The sequence below is a fragment of the Phaethon aethereus genome, assembly GCF_964289735.1.
Source record: "Phaethon aethereus genome assembly, chromosome: 4".
NCBI classification, from domain to species: Eukaryota; Metazoa; Chordata; class Aves; order Phaethontiformes; family Phaethontidae; genus Phaethon; species Phaethon aethereus.
Window position 1 is genome coordinate 75,328,968 of NC_138578.1, and position 18,977 is coordinate 75,347,944.

Sequence of the window (18,977 nt, forward strand, 5' to 3'; positions counted from 1 at the left end):
CTAGCTAATGTCAGCTGAAAACCTGTGCTGCTGAATAAGGATTCCTTATGCCAGACAAATCTTTACATCAGGATTCCTTAGAGCCCTAAGTGCACCAAAAGGACCTGCAACCTCTTATTCCCCACCCATACTTAGGATTTAGTTTGTTGTCAAAGACAGCTCTGTTGCAGTGCAACCATATGACATCGGATCAGACTGGAGTGAAAAGAACTGTGTAAGGAAGAGCCATGAAAAATCTTGTTGTATCTGTAGTTTCCTCCTGGGAGCCACATTTAAGCTCATGTTAACAGCCTTTGTCCTTGCCTAAGCTTGCTGTAGGTATGCCTGCACGCAGCCTAGTACCTTGTTGACCCTGCCTTGCTGACTTGGCTTCTTGGCTTGACCTCGGCCCTGTCTCATCACTATGGACTCATCTAGTAATCACAGGACTGTTAGCTGACCCTGCTGTCTGTTGCTGGCTCCACTCTGCTGCCTTGCCAGGGTGCTATGGAACTGAGCTGCTGTCAATGAGGACAGTGTCCCTGCATGCCTTGCTGTCACCCTCAGCTCCTGGCTTATCTTGCCTCATGGAGCAGCACACTCTTAGTCCTCCATATCTTACTGTGATAGAAATGGACAGGTATTTTTATATACATATAAACAAGTTCAAGTATCAAATTTGGCACATAGTTGACCACAAACCATTGAAGAAAATCAAGGTATATGAAATGATTTGGCTTAATATATATACATCTTTTATAATGGACACAGAAATAGATGTGTATTTGGGTCATCATTTATTCTGGAGAATTGGAATAAATATAACAAGTGATCCTTACTGGACTTCACAAGTGGACGCTAGCCAGAGTGCTAAATCAGAACACAGTCACACTATATGGCATCTACAGTAAAACAATGACTTTAATGTAGACTTCCATTTCAGTTCACTTTTCTCGTTATTTGTCCCCGTGTTTATAGAATAAGTTCCTAATGCCTTACAACAGATCCATTATTTTAGTTTACTTAATTATGGAGTTTACTTAATTATTTTTATTTTTTTAATTTATTTTTAATTTTAATTATTTTTAATGTGGTCAATTATTCTATGTCCAGGGATGTGAAAAGTAATCTGAGAAAGAAGTGTGATTATACCTCTTGAGCTCCTGTTCCATTTTCCGGTGATAGAGGGCACCCTCTCTTAAAATAGCTGCAACATTTAATTTAATAGGTATATTGTCAATCTGTCAGGAAAGGAAATGTATATACTACAGTTAGTAATGTAAACCATAAAACAGCGTATAAAAACATTTCAATGGGTTAAATAAATCGACCTAAGACAGCATAAATTTTGCTTAAGCATTCATCTAGCATTAATCTGACATTCACAATGAAATTGCATGCTGTTCATAAACCACTCAAGCTGCTTAAGAAATCAGCAAAGTCCCCCAAGTGGATTATAAATTTGTAATCACTCTTGGACCATGTCAAATCCCATAGAATGTGTTCACTTCCATTTTTTCAGTGCTCATATACATAGTGTGCGGAGATTCCATCTGCTTTGGACAAAGCAAATAAACTGCTTCTCTGAAAGACGGTAGAGTAGCCAAAACCATTAAAGTAAAACATAAGCAGTACCTTTCATAGGAAGGTCTCAAAAGTGTTTTACAAATAGTCACTATTTTAACTTCAAAATATTTCTAAAACAACTGGCATCACCAATTGCCAAATCCATTTTCTAGATAGTAGAAGTGAAGTACAGTTCTCAGTGACTTTCAGTCCTTATGGTGTCACTTGGACTAGATCCTGTGACTGCTTTGCAGTTCTTCAAAGTATTGCCTTAGGACTAACTCCGAGATAACCTCTAAATACTGAGGGAGGAAGGGAACAACCTCTCTGCCAGCTAAAAATGTTCCCTGCACAACTAGGCTGTTCAGAAAAAATGTATCACCTTTGCAGACACGTATAATAGACCTGATCCAAACTGGGGCAAAGCAGTGCTGGTGGGATAAGAACTGGGATCATTCCTGCAGAAAACAAAGCTTCATCATGACACATTTGACCTAAATCCAGACAAGTTCTCTGTTTGCAGAATCCAAACACTTATTTAAATTCCAAAGTAAAAGCTTAATGAGTGTCTGAGAAACAGGTGCACAGAATCACTCCAGCTATATACTGCAAATATTGTATGCACAAATATGTACTGCAGTCTCCTGAAATACATAAGCTAACTGGAAAAAGGAGGTTTTGTAATTAATATTAATTAGGTAGGCTGAGGATAACAAACACATGCTATCACCTAGAAATTCACTAAGTAGAATTACTGTGTTTTCCACACAGATGGCACAATTTAATGGACAAAAATTAATTACCTGTTTCTTGACAAAATGATGATGACTTGAAGAATTTAGGAGAAGAACCCCAAACAATGTATTTTATTTCTTTTGTTTGACTCACTATACTTATTCTTCTTAACACCTAATGATGTCCTTCCTTCCTTCTGGTCTACTTCTCAACTCCTCTCAAAGTCTTCTGCATTATATGAAGATTCACTCCTCAGCCTGTATTTCATACATTATACTGTGTATAAATGTAGAAATTTTCATAGTTTTGGCAATTACCTGTGTATACAGACTTCATGTTCTGTATTTACTAAGTATAATTTGAATAGAAAACTGAACTAAGAATGATAATGGAAATACCTTTAACTTCAGTTTCCCAGTTTATTAAACAGAATATGACTGTATGGCAATGAAACAGAAATATGACAGCCCATATAGTCAAAATAACTAGGACTCCCAAGATAGATGCAGGCAGGTATAAGTAAAATATCCTAATAGATTCTTCTATTCAATGTGGTATCAAGGAATTTTTGAATTCTACTTGTTCTCTTTCTGTCGTGAGCTATCTTCCCTTTTTTCAATATGAGAAAATGGAAATAATCAGGAAAATCACAAAACACTGTAATTCTTGTGGAAAAAAATGTATTCACTATTTCCACCTAACGAACACATGAAACCAATAAATATGTAAAGAGCAAGGCCTGATATGAGCAAAAGGCAGATTGAGACAGAGTGATGATGCATTTTTACTGTCTCATTCTTCCAGTGAAAAGGATGAATAGGTATTTTGTAACAGCAATGAGAAATAATTGCTGCTGCACATAATAAATGTGTCTGAGATGAAAAAAAATTTATTTAATGTACTGTGGGTGTTCTAAAAAGAGGAAAGAAAATACTACTTGGTTACAATACTATATAATTTAATTAATTTGAGGACAGATTATAATTTTCTTTATACACCTTTATACACCTTTATACACCTTCCTCTTAGGATTTGTCCACTCACAGAGTTGTGCAGGCAGGAAGGCAACAGGAATAGAAAGTATTTCAAAAGTCAATAACAATATGCCTCTCTCAGCTTGAAAGTTATAGTGGCATCTTGAATATCACCTAACCAACCTTTAAGGCAAATGTGTTTAGACGAGATAAAACTGAGTGTGCTCCTAGAGGACATACTAGCAGGTGTTAGAAGTCGCCCTGATCAATGCCGTAAGATGCCAGATCTGTATTTTTCTTCATGCAATTTAGGCAGATGGTTTGACTCTCATTAGTCCACACTAAGGTTTCAGTATTTTAAATTATCAGGAAAGGAAGTGGAATATATATACTCTTGAACTAAGTCCACATAATTACAGGTCATGTGTGTTTGGGTTAACTATGTAAATGTTTCCTGTTTTGGTTTTCTTCGTCTCTTTTGAGTGCAGAAGGAACTGGGATCTTACTACTTTCCTGTAATTTAAATGCTGCTGGATTGTAAGCAAGCAGACTGAGTAGGTGATACTGTTATTAATTTCAGTATGTGATAATGCCAGATACACTTTAGAAATACTTGCAGATGCCCAGTTCCCCAAGCAGGGAAGCAGGCTTTCCAGAGTGTATATGAGCTATACTAAATACGTAGTTTTAAAGAGTAGGTAGACCTGCTCACAAGATATTTGAGGTCACAATACAAGCACAGCTTCCACATTAAATTATTCTGGATATGAATGTGAAACAAAAGAAATGTGACAGATTGAATGATGTAAGACTGAAGATTATCTGTAGTACAGTTATTGCAGAAACAGCAATGTGAGTTTTCCTGTGTTATACCGTTAAGGCTGAACAGCCCATTTTCCATGTTTGCAATTCTCTGGCCATTGGAAATCCTAGCAGAGTAGCAATCAGTGTAGCGGATTTTATGACCTCAGTATATGTCTAAAGGAAACAAAACAAACATCCAGGCTGATTGTATATTGTGTATCAGACAGTCATTAGCTGGAATGATTGCTCAGCATTCTTTAGGATCTCATTTTGAAACAGTGATGTACAGACACAAGATTCTTCTGTCCCTGTGCTGAGTTCTTAAACCAGGGGTTCACAGTTCTTTTTTTTTTCCTGTGGACTATTCTCAATCCTTACCATTTTACATTAAAACTTAGCCCTTTGGAATTGAAAACACTGTTAAGGCAATATGGTTACAACTTACCTGTCAGGGCTCTTAGGGAACCAACAGGTCTTAATTGCCCTGACCAGCCTCACCTAGGACCGCCACTTGCACCTTCTGCTTACCGGTCCAGGAGCCCCACTTAAGCTCAGATATGGGCTTCAGTCCCTTCCCATCATGCTGGAGGTAATTCTGCTCCTGGTCGTCTCCCTAGTTCTGTCTCCTGCTCTCATGGACCTGGATTGCTGTTGTAGCCTTGTCTCCTGACTGGACTTCCTGGGTGGACCCCAGACCTGTCTTCTTACCTTGCTTTGTCTAAGGGTGACTTGCTGTCAGCAGAACCTGCCACTACCACCAACCTTGTTATGTTCAGATACTGTGACCTAGTTGGTGCGGGCACTGACTGTGCTTTCATTACCTTTGGCTCCTTGTTTCTTTCTTCCTGGAGTAGGCACACTCTTCTTCCCTGACCATTTCTTTGTGGATAGTCAATGGTGCATAGGCCAAAATTTATGAGCCATAGACCCAATCCATCCCATTCTTCTGGCCACAATACTTTATGTAAAAACATGGATTCCAGTAGAGATTGCATCACCACAGAATTTGCGTGTGTGTTTTTCACTCCAAAGTTTTCAAGTACATCTGACAACAGTACCTTAAAGGTTACTCACCTTGCTTTGGATCTTTTGAGCCTGGAATGCTGGTTTACTCTTCACACTGTCACGTGTGTTCTGCAGTTCAAACCAAAAATATATTATTTCATTTCAGAGACAGATTTTCAAGTACTCAGCAAAAAATATTAGATATTTACCAAAAATCACTCCTGAATATTCATCTAGAGCAACAAATACAGTCATAGGGGATATACTTTGGAATTGTCATATCTACAAAAACTTGTTATGTACACCCAACTTAGTGGGAATATTTCATATCAAATGACCATACAAAGGTAGGTCCAAATATTGACTAAAATTTATTGACTAAAATAATGCTAAAACAGTGATGTTTTGTTTGACTATGAAATATTAGCTATATAGATGAATATATTGAGGTCTTAACTGAAATAGATATTGTGAAGAAAATATAGCCTGTCAAAGCACACTTCATGAAATTATTAAATAGTGGTAGAATTCTACTGATGGTTATTTATTTCATTTTATGGTCTTAGCTATAGATACTGATGTGAAAGTGTCTGGTATCATGGGGATGAACACAGTGAATAGAATATGCAGATGTGATGCTGAAATGAATATATTACATACATAGTTTGGTGACATAGTTGTAAACTGGGAATCAACCAAAGCAAGAATTCTGTATGAATTGGGACCGTTATTCCCTCAGCTTGGCTGCTCTGTGGCACAAAAGTTAATGGAAAAATAATATGTGGCTTTAGAGAAATATTGCCAGTTCGGAGACTTGCTGGAGTAGTATCACAGGAAGGCTGCTTGTCTCAAAATTAGGAGGATAATAAAGCAAGCAGCAGAAGTATAAGAAAAGGGGGTTGTGCATTATGCATCCAAAGAGGCAAGCGTTAGTATATTACATCTCAAAATAGTAACATGGATGTGAAATAACCATACAGCTATAAATGATGGCACATAATTCCTAACCCCAAATAAACAAAAAATCTCAAATACTTTGAGATATCTTTAAATACTGCAGTCATTTTTCATCTTCATACTGGGGACTTTTAGGTAATAAAGTATTTTGAGGCATACCTCTCCCTTTTCAGGCTTCGTGGTTGCACACCTGAACTGGTTAGCATTTGCTTTCAGGAGCAGATCCTAAAATTAAAGCAATTAGCTTGAAGAGTATGATACATTTAAATTCTCTAATAAAATTTTTCTGTCTCAAAAATCCTTGTAGCCCAGACCAGTATATTAATTTGTTTCCAATGAATGAGAGCTTGACTTAGTATTTATATGAATTTTCATTCCTGATTAAAGACTGGGAGTCAGCAAGTCTTGGTTTTCTACATAGTTCTGCCTGGTTGGATTCTTTACGTAGGGCATCAGGCCTTTGATAGGTCTGCCCATATGAAACATGTTGCTCATACAGAATTCAACTTAAAAGCCTCATAATTATCTATGGCACATAAGTACCATAGGTAGTATCTGTTTCCACATAGCTAACAAACAATAGCTTTGTTTTTGAGTTAAATTAGATTACGATCAGGGGATCTGAGCACTAAGGGTTGCTCCAACAGGCACATCCTTAACAGTAATTCCACCTGTCATTTTAAAGGGGGAATTACAGGCAGCCACATTTCTAGTTTTTGTGTATTTCTTTTGGTTGTAAAACAAATTTCTAATCAAAGCTGTGAAAAGCAGACTAGATTTTCTCATGGCTTTCTGGACAGCAGCTGTCCGTAACATCAGTGCTTCCGTAACTGTCTCAAGTTTGTCTTCCAGCGTTCTCACTCCTTCTTTGCAGATGCTCAGACAATGACAGCTATAGCTTCTGCAGAAATGCTATAAAACAAATGGCATTTTTAATGCATATTTCTTTTAGGACCCAACATTTCAGCTTGTTCAGCAAACACTAGAGAACTGACCTTTGTGAATGCTTTGGATGCCTTTTATAACATTCCAGAGGTGACAAAAACTGCTGTTATTGCAGCTATAATTTCTGTGGTGGTTTTCCTTTGTTCCTTGTATTCATGCATTTTCTCCACTGAAGAATGTAGCTGGCAGTTAAGTGATTTTATAGTTGTCATAGATTTTTGACAATATAGGCACTGTGATATCTTGCTTCTCCTCCCCAGTTTTTCTAGGAAGTTTGTATGTCCAAATAAGCACACAGACAAATAGGCATGTGCTTTGTGCACAACATGGAAATAATAAAAGGATAAAAAATAGTGTTGCATTGCTTTATAACGAATATCAAGCATGGGTAATGTGATGGGCCAGCAAAAGGAACGTAAAGCTTATGCCCCTAGAACCTATCACACATGAAAGCATTTACTATAGTTTAGGCCTTTCACAAGGACATGAGGAGAGCTCAGAACAGTGAAAAATGGACTTGTACTGGCTAGTGAAAGCTAGAGTAAGGCATTTTCAGAATGGGGATGGGAAAGTGCAGATAAAAAGGCATCAAACAGCAGCTTATACTGTCGTTCAATTGGCTATGGCGACTGCAGTGTGGAGAGGGAGAAAGAACGTGGAAACCAACTTTTAATTAATTCCCTTCCAAGGCGAAGATGACAACAATCTGCTTTAACTACGATAGGAGCTAACTCATTGAACGGGATTCCTATCAAAGTTTGGATCAAATAACTAGATCTGTTTGTTTGTTTTTCCAGGCCCTCCCTTCTCCTGCTCTCTTAACACACAGACCATGTACTCTGCTTCTTTAGAAATCATGATGACTTCCCACTCTCTCAGCCTGCTGAAGAAAAGCGTATGGAAACTGCACAAAAAAGAAGCCAGAATCTGCTGATATTTTAAAACAGTGGTGATGACATGTTATTTATCAGTTACTATAGAAACAAACAAATATTGAACATATTTTGTATTTTGAAGTCTATTAAAACTATTAATTCTATTAGTGAATACCTTAAATAGCCACATGTCCTGTGGGAGTATAAGAGCCATCAAACTATTTCAAGATTGTAAAGGAATCATGTTTCTCCTACCTTACATGGCTACTTCCATAATTTCTCACATAATACTTGTATAGTAAATAAAAGGTGGAGCTTGTCTCAGACAATTAATAATAAAATAAAGAAGATGGAAAAAGGGTGACAGAACAGAATAGAGGATACAAACTTCATAACTCTAGAGGAAGAGCCAGGAGCTATTAGGTGCAAAAGCAAATATGTTTCAGATAAAGCTCTAAGACTTGTGAAAATGGAACATTATGAGGAACTGTATGAGGTTTAATAAGGCCAAGTGCAGGGTCCTGCACTTCGGTCACAACAGCCCCATGCAACGCTACAGGCTTGGGGAGGAGTGGCTGGAGAGCTGCCCGGCGGAAAGGGACCTGGGGGTGCTGGTTGACAGCCGGCTGGACATGAGCCGGCAGTGTGCCCAGGTGGCCAAGAAGGCCAACAGCATCCTGGCCTGTATCAGCACTAGTGTGGCCAGCAGGAGTAGCAAAGTGATCGTGCCCCTGTACTCAGCACTGGTGAGGCAGCACCTCAAATACTGTGTTCAGTTTTGGGCCCCTCACTACAAGAAGGGTGCTGAGGTGCTGCAGCACGTCCAGAGAAGGGCAACGAAGCTGGTGACGGGTCTGGAGATCAAGTCTTACGAGGAGTGGCTGACGGAACTGGGGTTGTTCAGTCTGGAGAAGAGGAGGCTGAGAGGAGACCTTATCACTCTCTACAACTACCTGAAAGGGGGTTGTGGCGAGGTGGCTGTTGGTTTCTTCTCCTAAGTAACTAGTGACAGGATGAGAGGAAATGGGCCTCAAGTTGCGCCAGGGGAGGTTTAGATTGGATATTGGGAAAAATGTCTTTACTGAGAGAGTGATCAAACATTGGAACAGGCTGTCCAGGGAGGTGGTGGAGTCACCATCACTGGAAGTGTTCCAAAAATGTGTAGACATGGCACTTTGGAAGATGGTTTAGTGGGCATGGTGGTGTTGGGTTGATGGTTAGACTTGATGGTCTTAAAGGTCTTTTCCAACCTTAATGATTTGGTGATTCTGAACGGTTTAGAAGAAAGGAAAGACTAGAATGAGAACATAATACACTTACTTCTGCTTTTTGGCGATTTTTTGTTTTGATTTCCTCTAATTTCTTTCTTTCCTTTGGAGGTTTGTAGGTGCTTGGAGGAACCTATATTAAAAGGCAATAATCTGCACAATATGTGGTATAAAACATTCCAAGTGACACATTCTTGCAGGAAAAAAACACATTCACTTTTACCATAGAACAGATGTAGTTATTTTTAAAATATTGATTATTTTCTCTTAGTGCCAGTGTAGAAGACATGGACAGATTCCAATTAGCTGCGACCACCTAGGCTTTTCAGCCCTGTCCAATGTAATACAACCCCTGGACAAAAGCCCAGAAAAAAAGAAAAATCTGAAACTAGTGCAAGAAAGGCTAAAGAAATAATAAATCCTATAGGCCCTATCAAGGGGAAAAAGATGTTGCCAGAAGGGGAAAAGTTCTGTTTGGCATCTCATAAACTTTAGCTTCACAGCACTGACAGCCAGATAGGGCAGCTGAATAAAGTTAAGCTGTGGAGCTCTTTGGCATAGTGTGTGGTAGTAGTAACAAGTTACAGAGACTCCAAATAAGTTTAGGGAAGAGAAATCCACTTAAGTTTATTAAATACCCAGGAATTTCCTTGTAACTGAGGAAGTCTTTGAGCTGCAATGGTGGGAGACTGTTGGAGGCAGTTGGAGAAAGCAGCAGCTATGCTTGTCCTCTCCCTGTAATCTTCCTCGACATCTGTGTTTGGCTGCTGCTGGAGAAAAAAACCTGGGCAAAATGGGTCTTTGCTCTGGTGTACTATGGCTGTCCTAATGTCTTTGTAAGGGAATACCATTGGAGGTGTAGATTAAATGTAGAGAACTGAGAGGGCCCTCCTAGCATTGGTCAAAGATGTGGGAAAGCATTCACATGTCAGAAAGTGCTACAGTAAATGACCAGTAAAGACTCCCATCTAGCTTTATTGGACAAGATAAAGAGCTATGCTTTGAAAAACTCATGAATCTGATGTAATTTCCACTACCTTTGCTATTTGACATCATTATCTACAGGCAAAACAAATGCACAAACAGAAGCAGCTAGCAATTAAATTCACTGGTGAGACTGCTCAAGTAATTTTCTGAGCTTTTTAAGTGAAGTAGAACTGAAAGGATTTCCCAGCAGTATCTAAGATTTTTTATTATGCTTTTATGGATGGAGAAATTAAAGCCCAGAGGATTTGCAAAGGGTTGCACAGGCAGTAAGTATCAGTTTATTTCACTCTTCTTCCTAGTCATGTGCTTTACCTGCAAAACTGTACTCATCTGCCGGTATAGGCTGAAAATCTCTCCTCAGAAAGTACTATCCTTATTCCAAGTAATTTAAGGTGGAGACTTTTCAGTCAGCTCTGTTTCAAAAATGATCTTAGCCTTGTCATTTAGTCCTCAGGTACCATGGTGATGAGTACCAATCAGACAGACAGATAGACAATACAGCAATTACCCAGTTGCCAGAAGAGGCTGAATACTTATTCATCCTGTAAGTAAATTGTAAGTAATTACTGTAAGTAAATTGTAAATTCTGGCAATAGAGAGATCAAACAGGCCAAACTGTATATACTTAATCCTAGTGTAAAAAAAAAGGGGGCTGGGAGTAAGAGACAGCAACCTTGCTTTCCCTCTCCAGCTTTCTGGATATCCTTTTACCAGAAGTTTATTTAGGGAGTCATGAATAATGACTTTGAACTTTGGTAGTCATCACTCTTCTATTTTTTTAAAGTTACTGTTGTAAGATGGACAAGAGCAAGCTAATGTAATGCTATTGTATTAAAAGCTTCTGATTTTATAGATCATAAGGATAAATATATTGTTGGGTCTATATATTTGCAAACAAAATCACCTGTATTGGCCAAATTAATTCATCCACATAATTATTTTAAACAATCAAGCAACTCCACTCATAAAGCACAGCTGAAATAATAAAGAAAATATTTAAAAAATACACTAAATTCAGCTGGATGGTGTTACAGTAACATCTCAGTGTGGCCCTTTTATTTTTTTAACTACATTATTGGTTTACAGAAAATCTAAAAATAAAATAATTGCATAATCTTATTATTCTAGTACAGTGGTGATATTAAAAGAATGGATTTTATTTGTAACTCAAGGCCAAGATATCCAAGGAAGTCAAATGTGTCCAAATCATTTTGCAAGGTATCAGGTTTAAGCACCCGTCTCCATTTGTTTCCTTTGCAAACTTCAAGCTAAAGCACTCATTTTCCTTTGTAGAATTGTATTTATGAATGTGTGTATGCATATGTGCACGCTTGTGTGCGCATCCATGTGCTTGTGTGCAAAGGACAGTGGAGAGAAGAATTTATAATCTTTGGACAAAATATTTAGAGTGACATGTTTCCTTATTAAATTTCAAAATTAAAGTGTTTTTCCTTTTCACTTAGTGTCCCACATTTCTGATGAATGTTTATGATGATGAGCAATTATCCGAACCCTCTAGGCCTATGTTACTCCAATGAAACTTTCCAAGGGCAGTGGAGAGCCTCATCTCAATATAGATCATGGAGTAAGAAAGACAACTACCCTGCCTTCTGCAATAACCCACATCTTCAGTCCTCTCCTGTGAAGGAAGCATGTGTTCGGTGTACGGGACAGCAGGACAGCAGCACTACCCCAGCTCCTGAACCCAATGTATGTGATACATCTCATCTTACTTTGCATTTTATCTCTGCTATAGAATATAATGTAACCTAGCAGAAAGAAATACCTAAAATAATAATCCTATTAATCAGAATGAACTAATTTCACCATAGGGATGCAATAACTTACTAGCAGTCAAAACACAGATGCCTCTGTATGAATTCATAAAGCTGTTTCCAAGTTGAGCAGTAACTACACCTGTAGTTACTGTGACTACAATAGTCCCTGCTAATATGCCACACAAGTTCTTTAGCAGATGCATAAGAACCATGAGGAAAAACAGATATCTCATAAAACTAACAACTTTGTGAGAAAATGGACAAGAACATTTCTGCAGCAGATTATGGGATGTAATCTGGAAGAGCCTTATCTCTGTGCATTCCTCTCAATTATGTACAACTCTCTACTATATAGTAGCCAAAACCATGACCTGCTCTGACTTTACTGACTTTTTCTTGCCGTCTGGGCTGTCTTTTCAGTCTCTGTTCATTTCAGGATATAAAAAGGTGATACTGGCAACAATATGGCAAATTAAAGTGAAGTTTAATTTGCTGAGATAGGTACAGAAATGAGCACAACATATGTCACTACTACACTAATGGTTTTAGATTCACACAAGCTTTTAGATTTACAGACTTGGCCAGAATGTAAACCAAATTTAGTATAATCCTAACAACACAAATGAACCTCAGCAAATGCATCCACATTAAAGCAAATTTTTCTAAGAGGGGCTGCACAGCATAAAGGTACTAAAATGACAGCAATATGACTCATTCCTATACTGATTAAGTACTTATTAAATGCAGTGTTTCAGAGCCTAGTATTAAGCTGTTTCAATGTAAAATCACATTAACTGTATAACACACTACCATTAAATTGCTCTGCTGTCCTAAGATGTAAATGGTTTCTAAGAGCATTCAACACATGTATTATTTAAAACTTGAAGTGCTAATACAAGGTGGCAGATAATGCCCAAAACTATGACTTCCAAGCTCACTTCCCACTGCATTTAAATATAGATGTTTGTTAAGTTAGTCATAGTAGCTTGATCCCAAATCCTGTTTGCCTTACCCCAGTGAGCTAACTTAAAACTAATATTGTGTCTCTGATTTGTACCAGTGTAACTGAATCACAATCTTAGACAGAGTAAAATAAAAGTGTAGCATTTCAAAGAAAAATCTAGTCTCATTGATATGTGAGCGATAAATTTAAACCGAAAAACTTTAATTTTAGAGATTCAACATTAATAGATAGAAAGGAATAAAATTCAACCCTCAAGGAGAAGCTGCAAACCTAAAGTCCATCTCATGTCCAGTGAAATCGCTTTGCCATTTATTCTAATGAAGGTTCATCTACAAAAAATCTAAGTTTATAAAAAATTTTCATTTGACTGTTCTTTTCTTACCCGCTCCAGTGCATTCATTATCCAAAGCAAACATCTTACAAATCCAAGGTCTACCAGAAACACTTGTATAAATTTGTACCCATTGTATAATTCTACCTCCAAAAGTCACAAAACAGCTACAGGAACCAACCTTTTCCCTTTCCTTTCTTTGGCTTGCAATTTGCTTACAAAACATTCACTGAAATGAAAAGAACTAGTTTGGTTTTTTTTTAGAAATATGACCTTCAATAACACAGAATATTACAAAAATCCTTGTTGATCTGTCAAAGGTTGTAGATTTCCTACAATTATTTTGAAAGAGACTATTAACTCCCTATCATGATTTTGTACACAAGCATACATAAAACTTAGTATCTCTCAAAGGATAAAAAAACTCACAGGTGGCCTTTTTTCCAGCACTGGTATTGGCAGAGGTATAGGAATGGCACGTGGTTTGGGTACAGTCAAATTAAATTCCTTTGGCTGAGTGACCGTCGAAGTCTTGACAGTGGTAGTTCGATTATTTAATTTATCTGTGAGCTCTTCAATCAGTTGCTGTACTTTTGGCTGCCATCTTCAAATAAAAACAGATTTTCCAATTTTATTTCATTTCTTTCTTTCACACAAACTTACATGCAATGTATAAGGTTGGCATTGGTGCAAATTCTGTAATGCTTTCAGCCATTCAATTTTAATAAAATTGACTTATGAATTTGTACTCATGATTTAGTTGAACTGTATTACTTCACCTCTTGATAGATGCTAGTCCATTCAGACTACTAGTGGTGAAATAGCCACAGTTTTTACTGAATAAGCAACTATGTCACCAGTTCATTTCGCTGCAGGATCAGACTATGAATCAGAAAAGCAGCTGTCATAAGCTAAGTACACACTTAACATATTTAGATTAAAAGACTATGACTTTTAATCATAGTAATTATATGTATTATTGCGACTTTTACCGACTGACAGAGCACACATAAATCCATCTCAGAGCATAGGCAGTTCTAATAAAAAAATAGATGGAAGGAGTTTGTTGAATTAGCAAATGAACCCCCAATGAACTCTGTGGGGCAGTCAAAAGTATTTTGATTTCTCTGTGTTTGGATTTTGGCTTGTATGAAGATTCAGACTTCTTCCAAGGAATGACAGGAAGGTGCAGAATTCAAGCTAAGATATAAATTATCACAGGGCTAATGATGGTGACGCTTCATGTCAGTTATTCCTCCTCTGTATGTGTTCTATCCTTAAGTATTACACATGTGATGGAGCTTTCCTAGAACTTAAAAAGCAGCTGAAAATGCAAATTTACACTAATTTGTTTATGTGACTGTTACCTTAGCTAGTGCTGTCATTACAGGATGAGTCTTGCAAGTAACATCTGCAAGTAATGCAGCTCCATTAAAATAGGTCTCCTCCTATTAACCTCATTGACATTAGAAAGAGGAATACAAACACATATTTAAAAGAATTTAAGCTACTGAACTGATTAAACTGATCAATGCATCCTGAGCCCCATGAAGGAAGTTTCAAACCCAGCAAACAAACATGGTCTTAAACATTCTTGTACAACTTACATTTACTATTTCTAGGGAAAACACATTTGTTACATTGAATGTAATTGTGAAGGACAGCTCCAATGAACTTAGTGGTAAATAAACAAGCAATAGATTAAGCAACTGCTTGCATACATATATATATATATATATATGAAAAAAGTGTGTGGATATGTGTGATTATATCTATACATGTCTATCTGCATCTTTATACTATTGTCAGCATATGTTATAATTAGAAATACTACACTGGAATATATCGAGTCAAATTCCGACTTCAGATATATCCCTGCGGTTCCTGTAGAACTGAGTGGAATTTGGAGTATTGCAAACCCACTCTATACTATACATTTGCTAACCTTGCATAATCTACATAATATGAAAGTATTGATTCTAATGTCTTTAATATGACAGTTAGAACTAGATGCAAGCTCTTTTTCACATGACATTGTTTGTTAACATATTTTTGTCTAACAGTGTTTGCCATCATCTGGGTTAATCTATACTGCAGTGAGGAGGATGTGTGGTTGCAGCCACATTGTTGTACCAATGCTAGCTGTATTTTATCTGTCCTGGGTAAAAACGAGAGTGAAAAAATGACACAATAGGCTGCAGAGCTACTGTTTCTCCACACGAAAATGCTCCAGTTCGGCAAGGGTACTCGTGCTATTGTATCACCACCTAACCAATGTGTGGACACACCTGGCACCTCAGAGCATTTAAACCATTAAAAGATGCTGCAACTGTGTAAATAAACAATAATTTTAAAAGACTTGTTTACATGCTTATCTGATTTGCTCAGAAGGGATTTTACAACCATCAGCATAAACAAGTCTGTGCATAAAGCCAAATTCAGGGAAGTCAGACATCTTTTTTCATGTGCTTAATGTCATAAAGGTGTTGAAGTGACTTATGAGGCATGAATCTAACTCTGTAACATAATTTGAAGTTTCTATTTTTTTTCAGTGTGATGTTTGATCTATTCAGAGGCACTGAGAAATAAATGTACAACAGCTGTGAAGAGAGAGCTTGCTTTCTCTTTCTATGAAAGACCCTCCAAGTAAAAGGGATTACTATAGTCTCATGAAGAGAAGAAGGGTTCCAACTGACTTCAATAGGAAAAACACTTTAACAGCAAACTGAACTTGCAGGGGGAGCTTTCCCCAGCACTTAAACTTTGAGATGGCCACAGGCTACTTAAATACTGCTTACCTTAGCAGTGGATCAATCCAGTTCTCTTTTACATACAGTGAATCATAGAACTGACTCCATTCATCTTTTATCCATGTGTTCAAATACAAGGCATTGAAGAAGAATCTAAGAAACTAATAATAAGTGATTTCTTTTAAATATGAATACTGAAGTATGGTGTATATAAGACTACAAAAAGATGGTTGCTTTTACCACAAACACTGCTGAAGAACTTGCTTGTATTTTACCCTGTAATTATAATCATAGGTGCTCGATATTTCTAGGTTCTTCTTAGTTCTGTTAGGACAGCCCCATATCTTTCATCCCTATTTTGTGAACACTAATAGATACTAAAATATTTTTAGTGACCTAAAAAAAAATCTAGGGGCTACAACATGGGGATGTGTTGATGCATCTTTAATTTGCTTCAAACATTGTGAAACTAAAGTTTTTGTTATTTATTACACTGACTTTGGTATAATCATACAATAGAGTTTCAGACTGTAATATACCCACAGTCAACTCCTGTTTATCTATATCTAGATGATCCATGGTGCCCAGAAACATGTCAGGCCTGGCACTGTGCTTGAATTACTTAAGTACTTTTCAGCTCCCTGGGAACTGGGCAGGGAGAACTGCTGAGAACTACAGTAACTGCTATACAATATGTTATTTTCTTTTATTGAAATATAATTAATTGGCATATTCTCATTAAACTAGAAAACTGAAATTTGGCACACATACATTGTAGGGCTCTACATGCTGGAGAAATAGCAACTAACACTTGAACTTTTGTTTCCCACTGGAGTTCACCAGAAGGTCAAGAGCCTTTCTTTAAAACTTGAACTGCTCAAATGGTCTTTTGAAAAAGGCTCTTGAAAAATGGCACTCAGATTTAGCATGTATCATTTACAGCAATATAAATTCCAAACCTGGATCTGAACTTTTTCATTAAAATTCTTGGAAATGAAAGTACAAGCAAGTATCATGCTGAAATAATCCAAATAATAAAAAAACACACTAAATAATATTGACATTATGAAACATACTGGAAAGCAGTGTGCAGTCACTTGAGAAGCTTCAAATGGAGACTGCAGAGCTTATTAGTTCAGACTTGGCATTGGCCCCAGCTTGGGTTGGTTTCCACAGAACCATATATGTCTTTGTATTGAATTTTTACTTCTGGAGGGCTACCAAGGAGCCTCTTAATTCACATGTGGTGCCAGGCCCAAGGTGGCTCGGAGCTTTGTGAATAATTCAGCTATAAACAATTCAGATTTGACTCAAGGTGTTTGCTGCAGATGTTCATCAGGTGTAGAGAGCCCGCTACTTGAAATCTATAGTCTCAGTGTGACCTTTTCCAAGGAATTAACCTGTAAATGTAGTCCTATTTTCATCTATTGTGCTTTTGGTAGAGTCAAAAGACTGATCAACAACTAAAGGAATAAATGATATTACTCCCTTGGATTGCCATTCTTGTCTAGAAACTACTGCTCTTCCCCAAAATTGCAGATGCTGGCATATCAACACACCATCCAGAATAAGATATTTCATCCCTAATAGCATGACTATAAACTAAGTGTTGCATTGTGAAGAAGCTGGTTTTTTGGTGCTTCCAGATTCAGTGGGTTTGCTAAGTATATGGTAAGGGATGCATTTCATCCCATTAGTCTAGAAACTCGTTCATGCTCCTTATGGAGGATCCTTCTCTGTAGTGCATGCATCTTGGATTGTATTTGTCACCTAACATAGTAATTTGTACTAATGCAATGTATAAATAAAATGCTAGAAGTCTAGACAGAGATGCACTGTATATACACTACTTCTGTCAGTTATTGTAACAGAATTTTACATCCAGGTATCTCAGATGTATATATGATTAGAGACGCAGTGAACATGTCCTCTGCCAAAGTACTCTTCTTACCTTATAGAAGGCCCTGACTGTACAAAGTTTATTAAAAATCTGGTTTTAAACCCATGTAAGCAAGTGTGTATACTGGGGTGGACTGAACGTGAGCTGATACACTTAAAATGAGGCAGACGCCATCACTTTTTTAGCAGCAAAATGTGTCTTCAAGTTCTCAGAGATTTCTGTCTGGATGTTACCAGCCTCTGTCTCCTTAGCGAAGTCACTGGACAGTCATTTTGGTAAGAGCAGCATTCTGCTTATTCCTCTGTCTTAAATGTTCCCAGAGTTTTCACTACTCACAGAGCATTGTCCTGGTTTCAGCTGGGATAGAGTTAATTTTCCCTGATAGCTGGCATAGTGCTGTGTTTTGGATTTGGGATGAAAATATTCTTCATAACACACTGTTTTCAGTTGTTGCTAAGCAGTCAAGGACTGTCCAGCTTCTCGTGCTGGGCTGCCAGCAAGAAGGCTGGGGGTGCATGGGAAGCTGGGAGGGGACACAGCCGGGGCAGCTGACCCAGGCAGGCCAAAGGGATAGTCCGTACCATATGACGTCATGCTCAGTATATAAACTGGGGGAGCTGGCTGGGGAGGTGCCACGGTCCAGGCACTAACTGGGCATCAGTCAGTGGGTGGTGAGCAATTGTGCTGTGCATCACTTGTTTTGTATATTCTTTATCATTATTATTATCATTATTATTATTCTCTCTCTTTTTTTCTGTCCTATTAAGTTGTCTTTATCTCAACCCACGAGTTCTACCTTTTTTCCCGATTCTCTCCGTTTGCTCACTCTCTCCCCACTGGGCTGGGGGTGAGTGAGCAAACAGCTGCGTGGTTGTTCTAGCTACCTGCCGGGTTAAACCACAACAAGCATGATAACCAAGATTCATTTCCCTTCTACAAGTGGTGGAATTACGCCGGAAATTAATTGTACCCATTTTTACTATTTTAATGTACTCTGGCTGTAGTAAGACAAGTGTGTATAATTTAAGACTGTTTTGTAATACATTTTTACAGGTGGGCTGAATTAATACCTTGCTTTTGAGAATTTGAACATGCTCTCCTAATATCCTTAACATATTTTTACACAGTGGGATTGTATAGATTTCTAAAAAGCAAATAA

General features: G+C 37.7%; 1 protein-coding gene across 1 annotated transcript in view; it reads right to left on the reverse strand.

Moving 5' to 3' along the window:
* The window catches only part of CFAP99 (cilia and flagella associated protein 99), a gene marked incomplete at both ends in the record, with an annotated part of 58,421 nt that overhangs the window by 21,045 nt on the left and 18,399 nt on the right, over positions 1 to 18,977 (reverse strand). The window contains 6 exons of the mRNA XM_081999248.1: positions 1,132 to 1,220; positions 5,133 to 5,192; positions 6,180 to 6,245; positions 9,161 to 9,241; positions 13,598 to 13,772; positions 15,967 to 16,079. Of these exons, the coding sequence (XP_081855374.1) occupies positions 1,132 to 1,220; positions 5,133 to 5,192; positions 6,180 to 6,245; positions 9,161 to 9,241; positions 13,598 to 13,772; positions 15,967 to 16,079 (584 nt within the window). The remainder of the gene's footprint in view (positions 1 to 1,131; positions 1,221 to 5,132; positions 5,193 to 6,179; positions 6,246 to 9,160; positions 9,242 to 13,597; positions 13,773 to 15,966; positions 16,080 to 18,977) is intronic.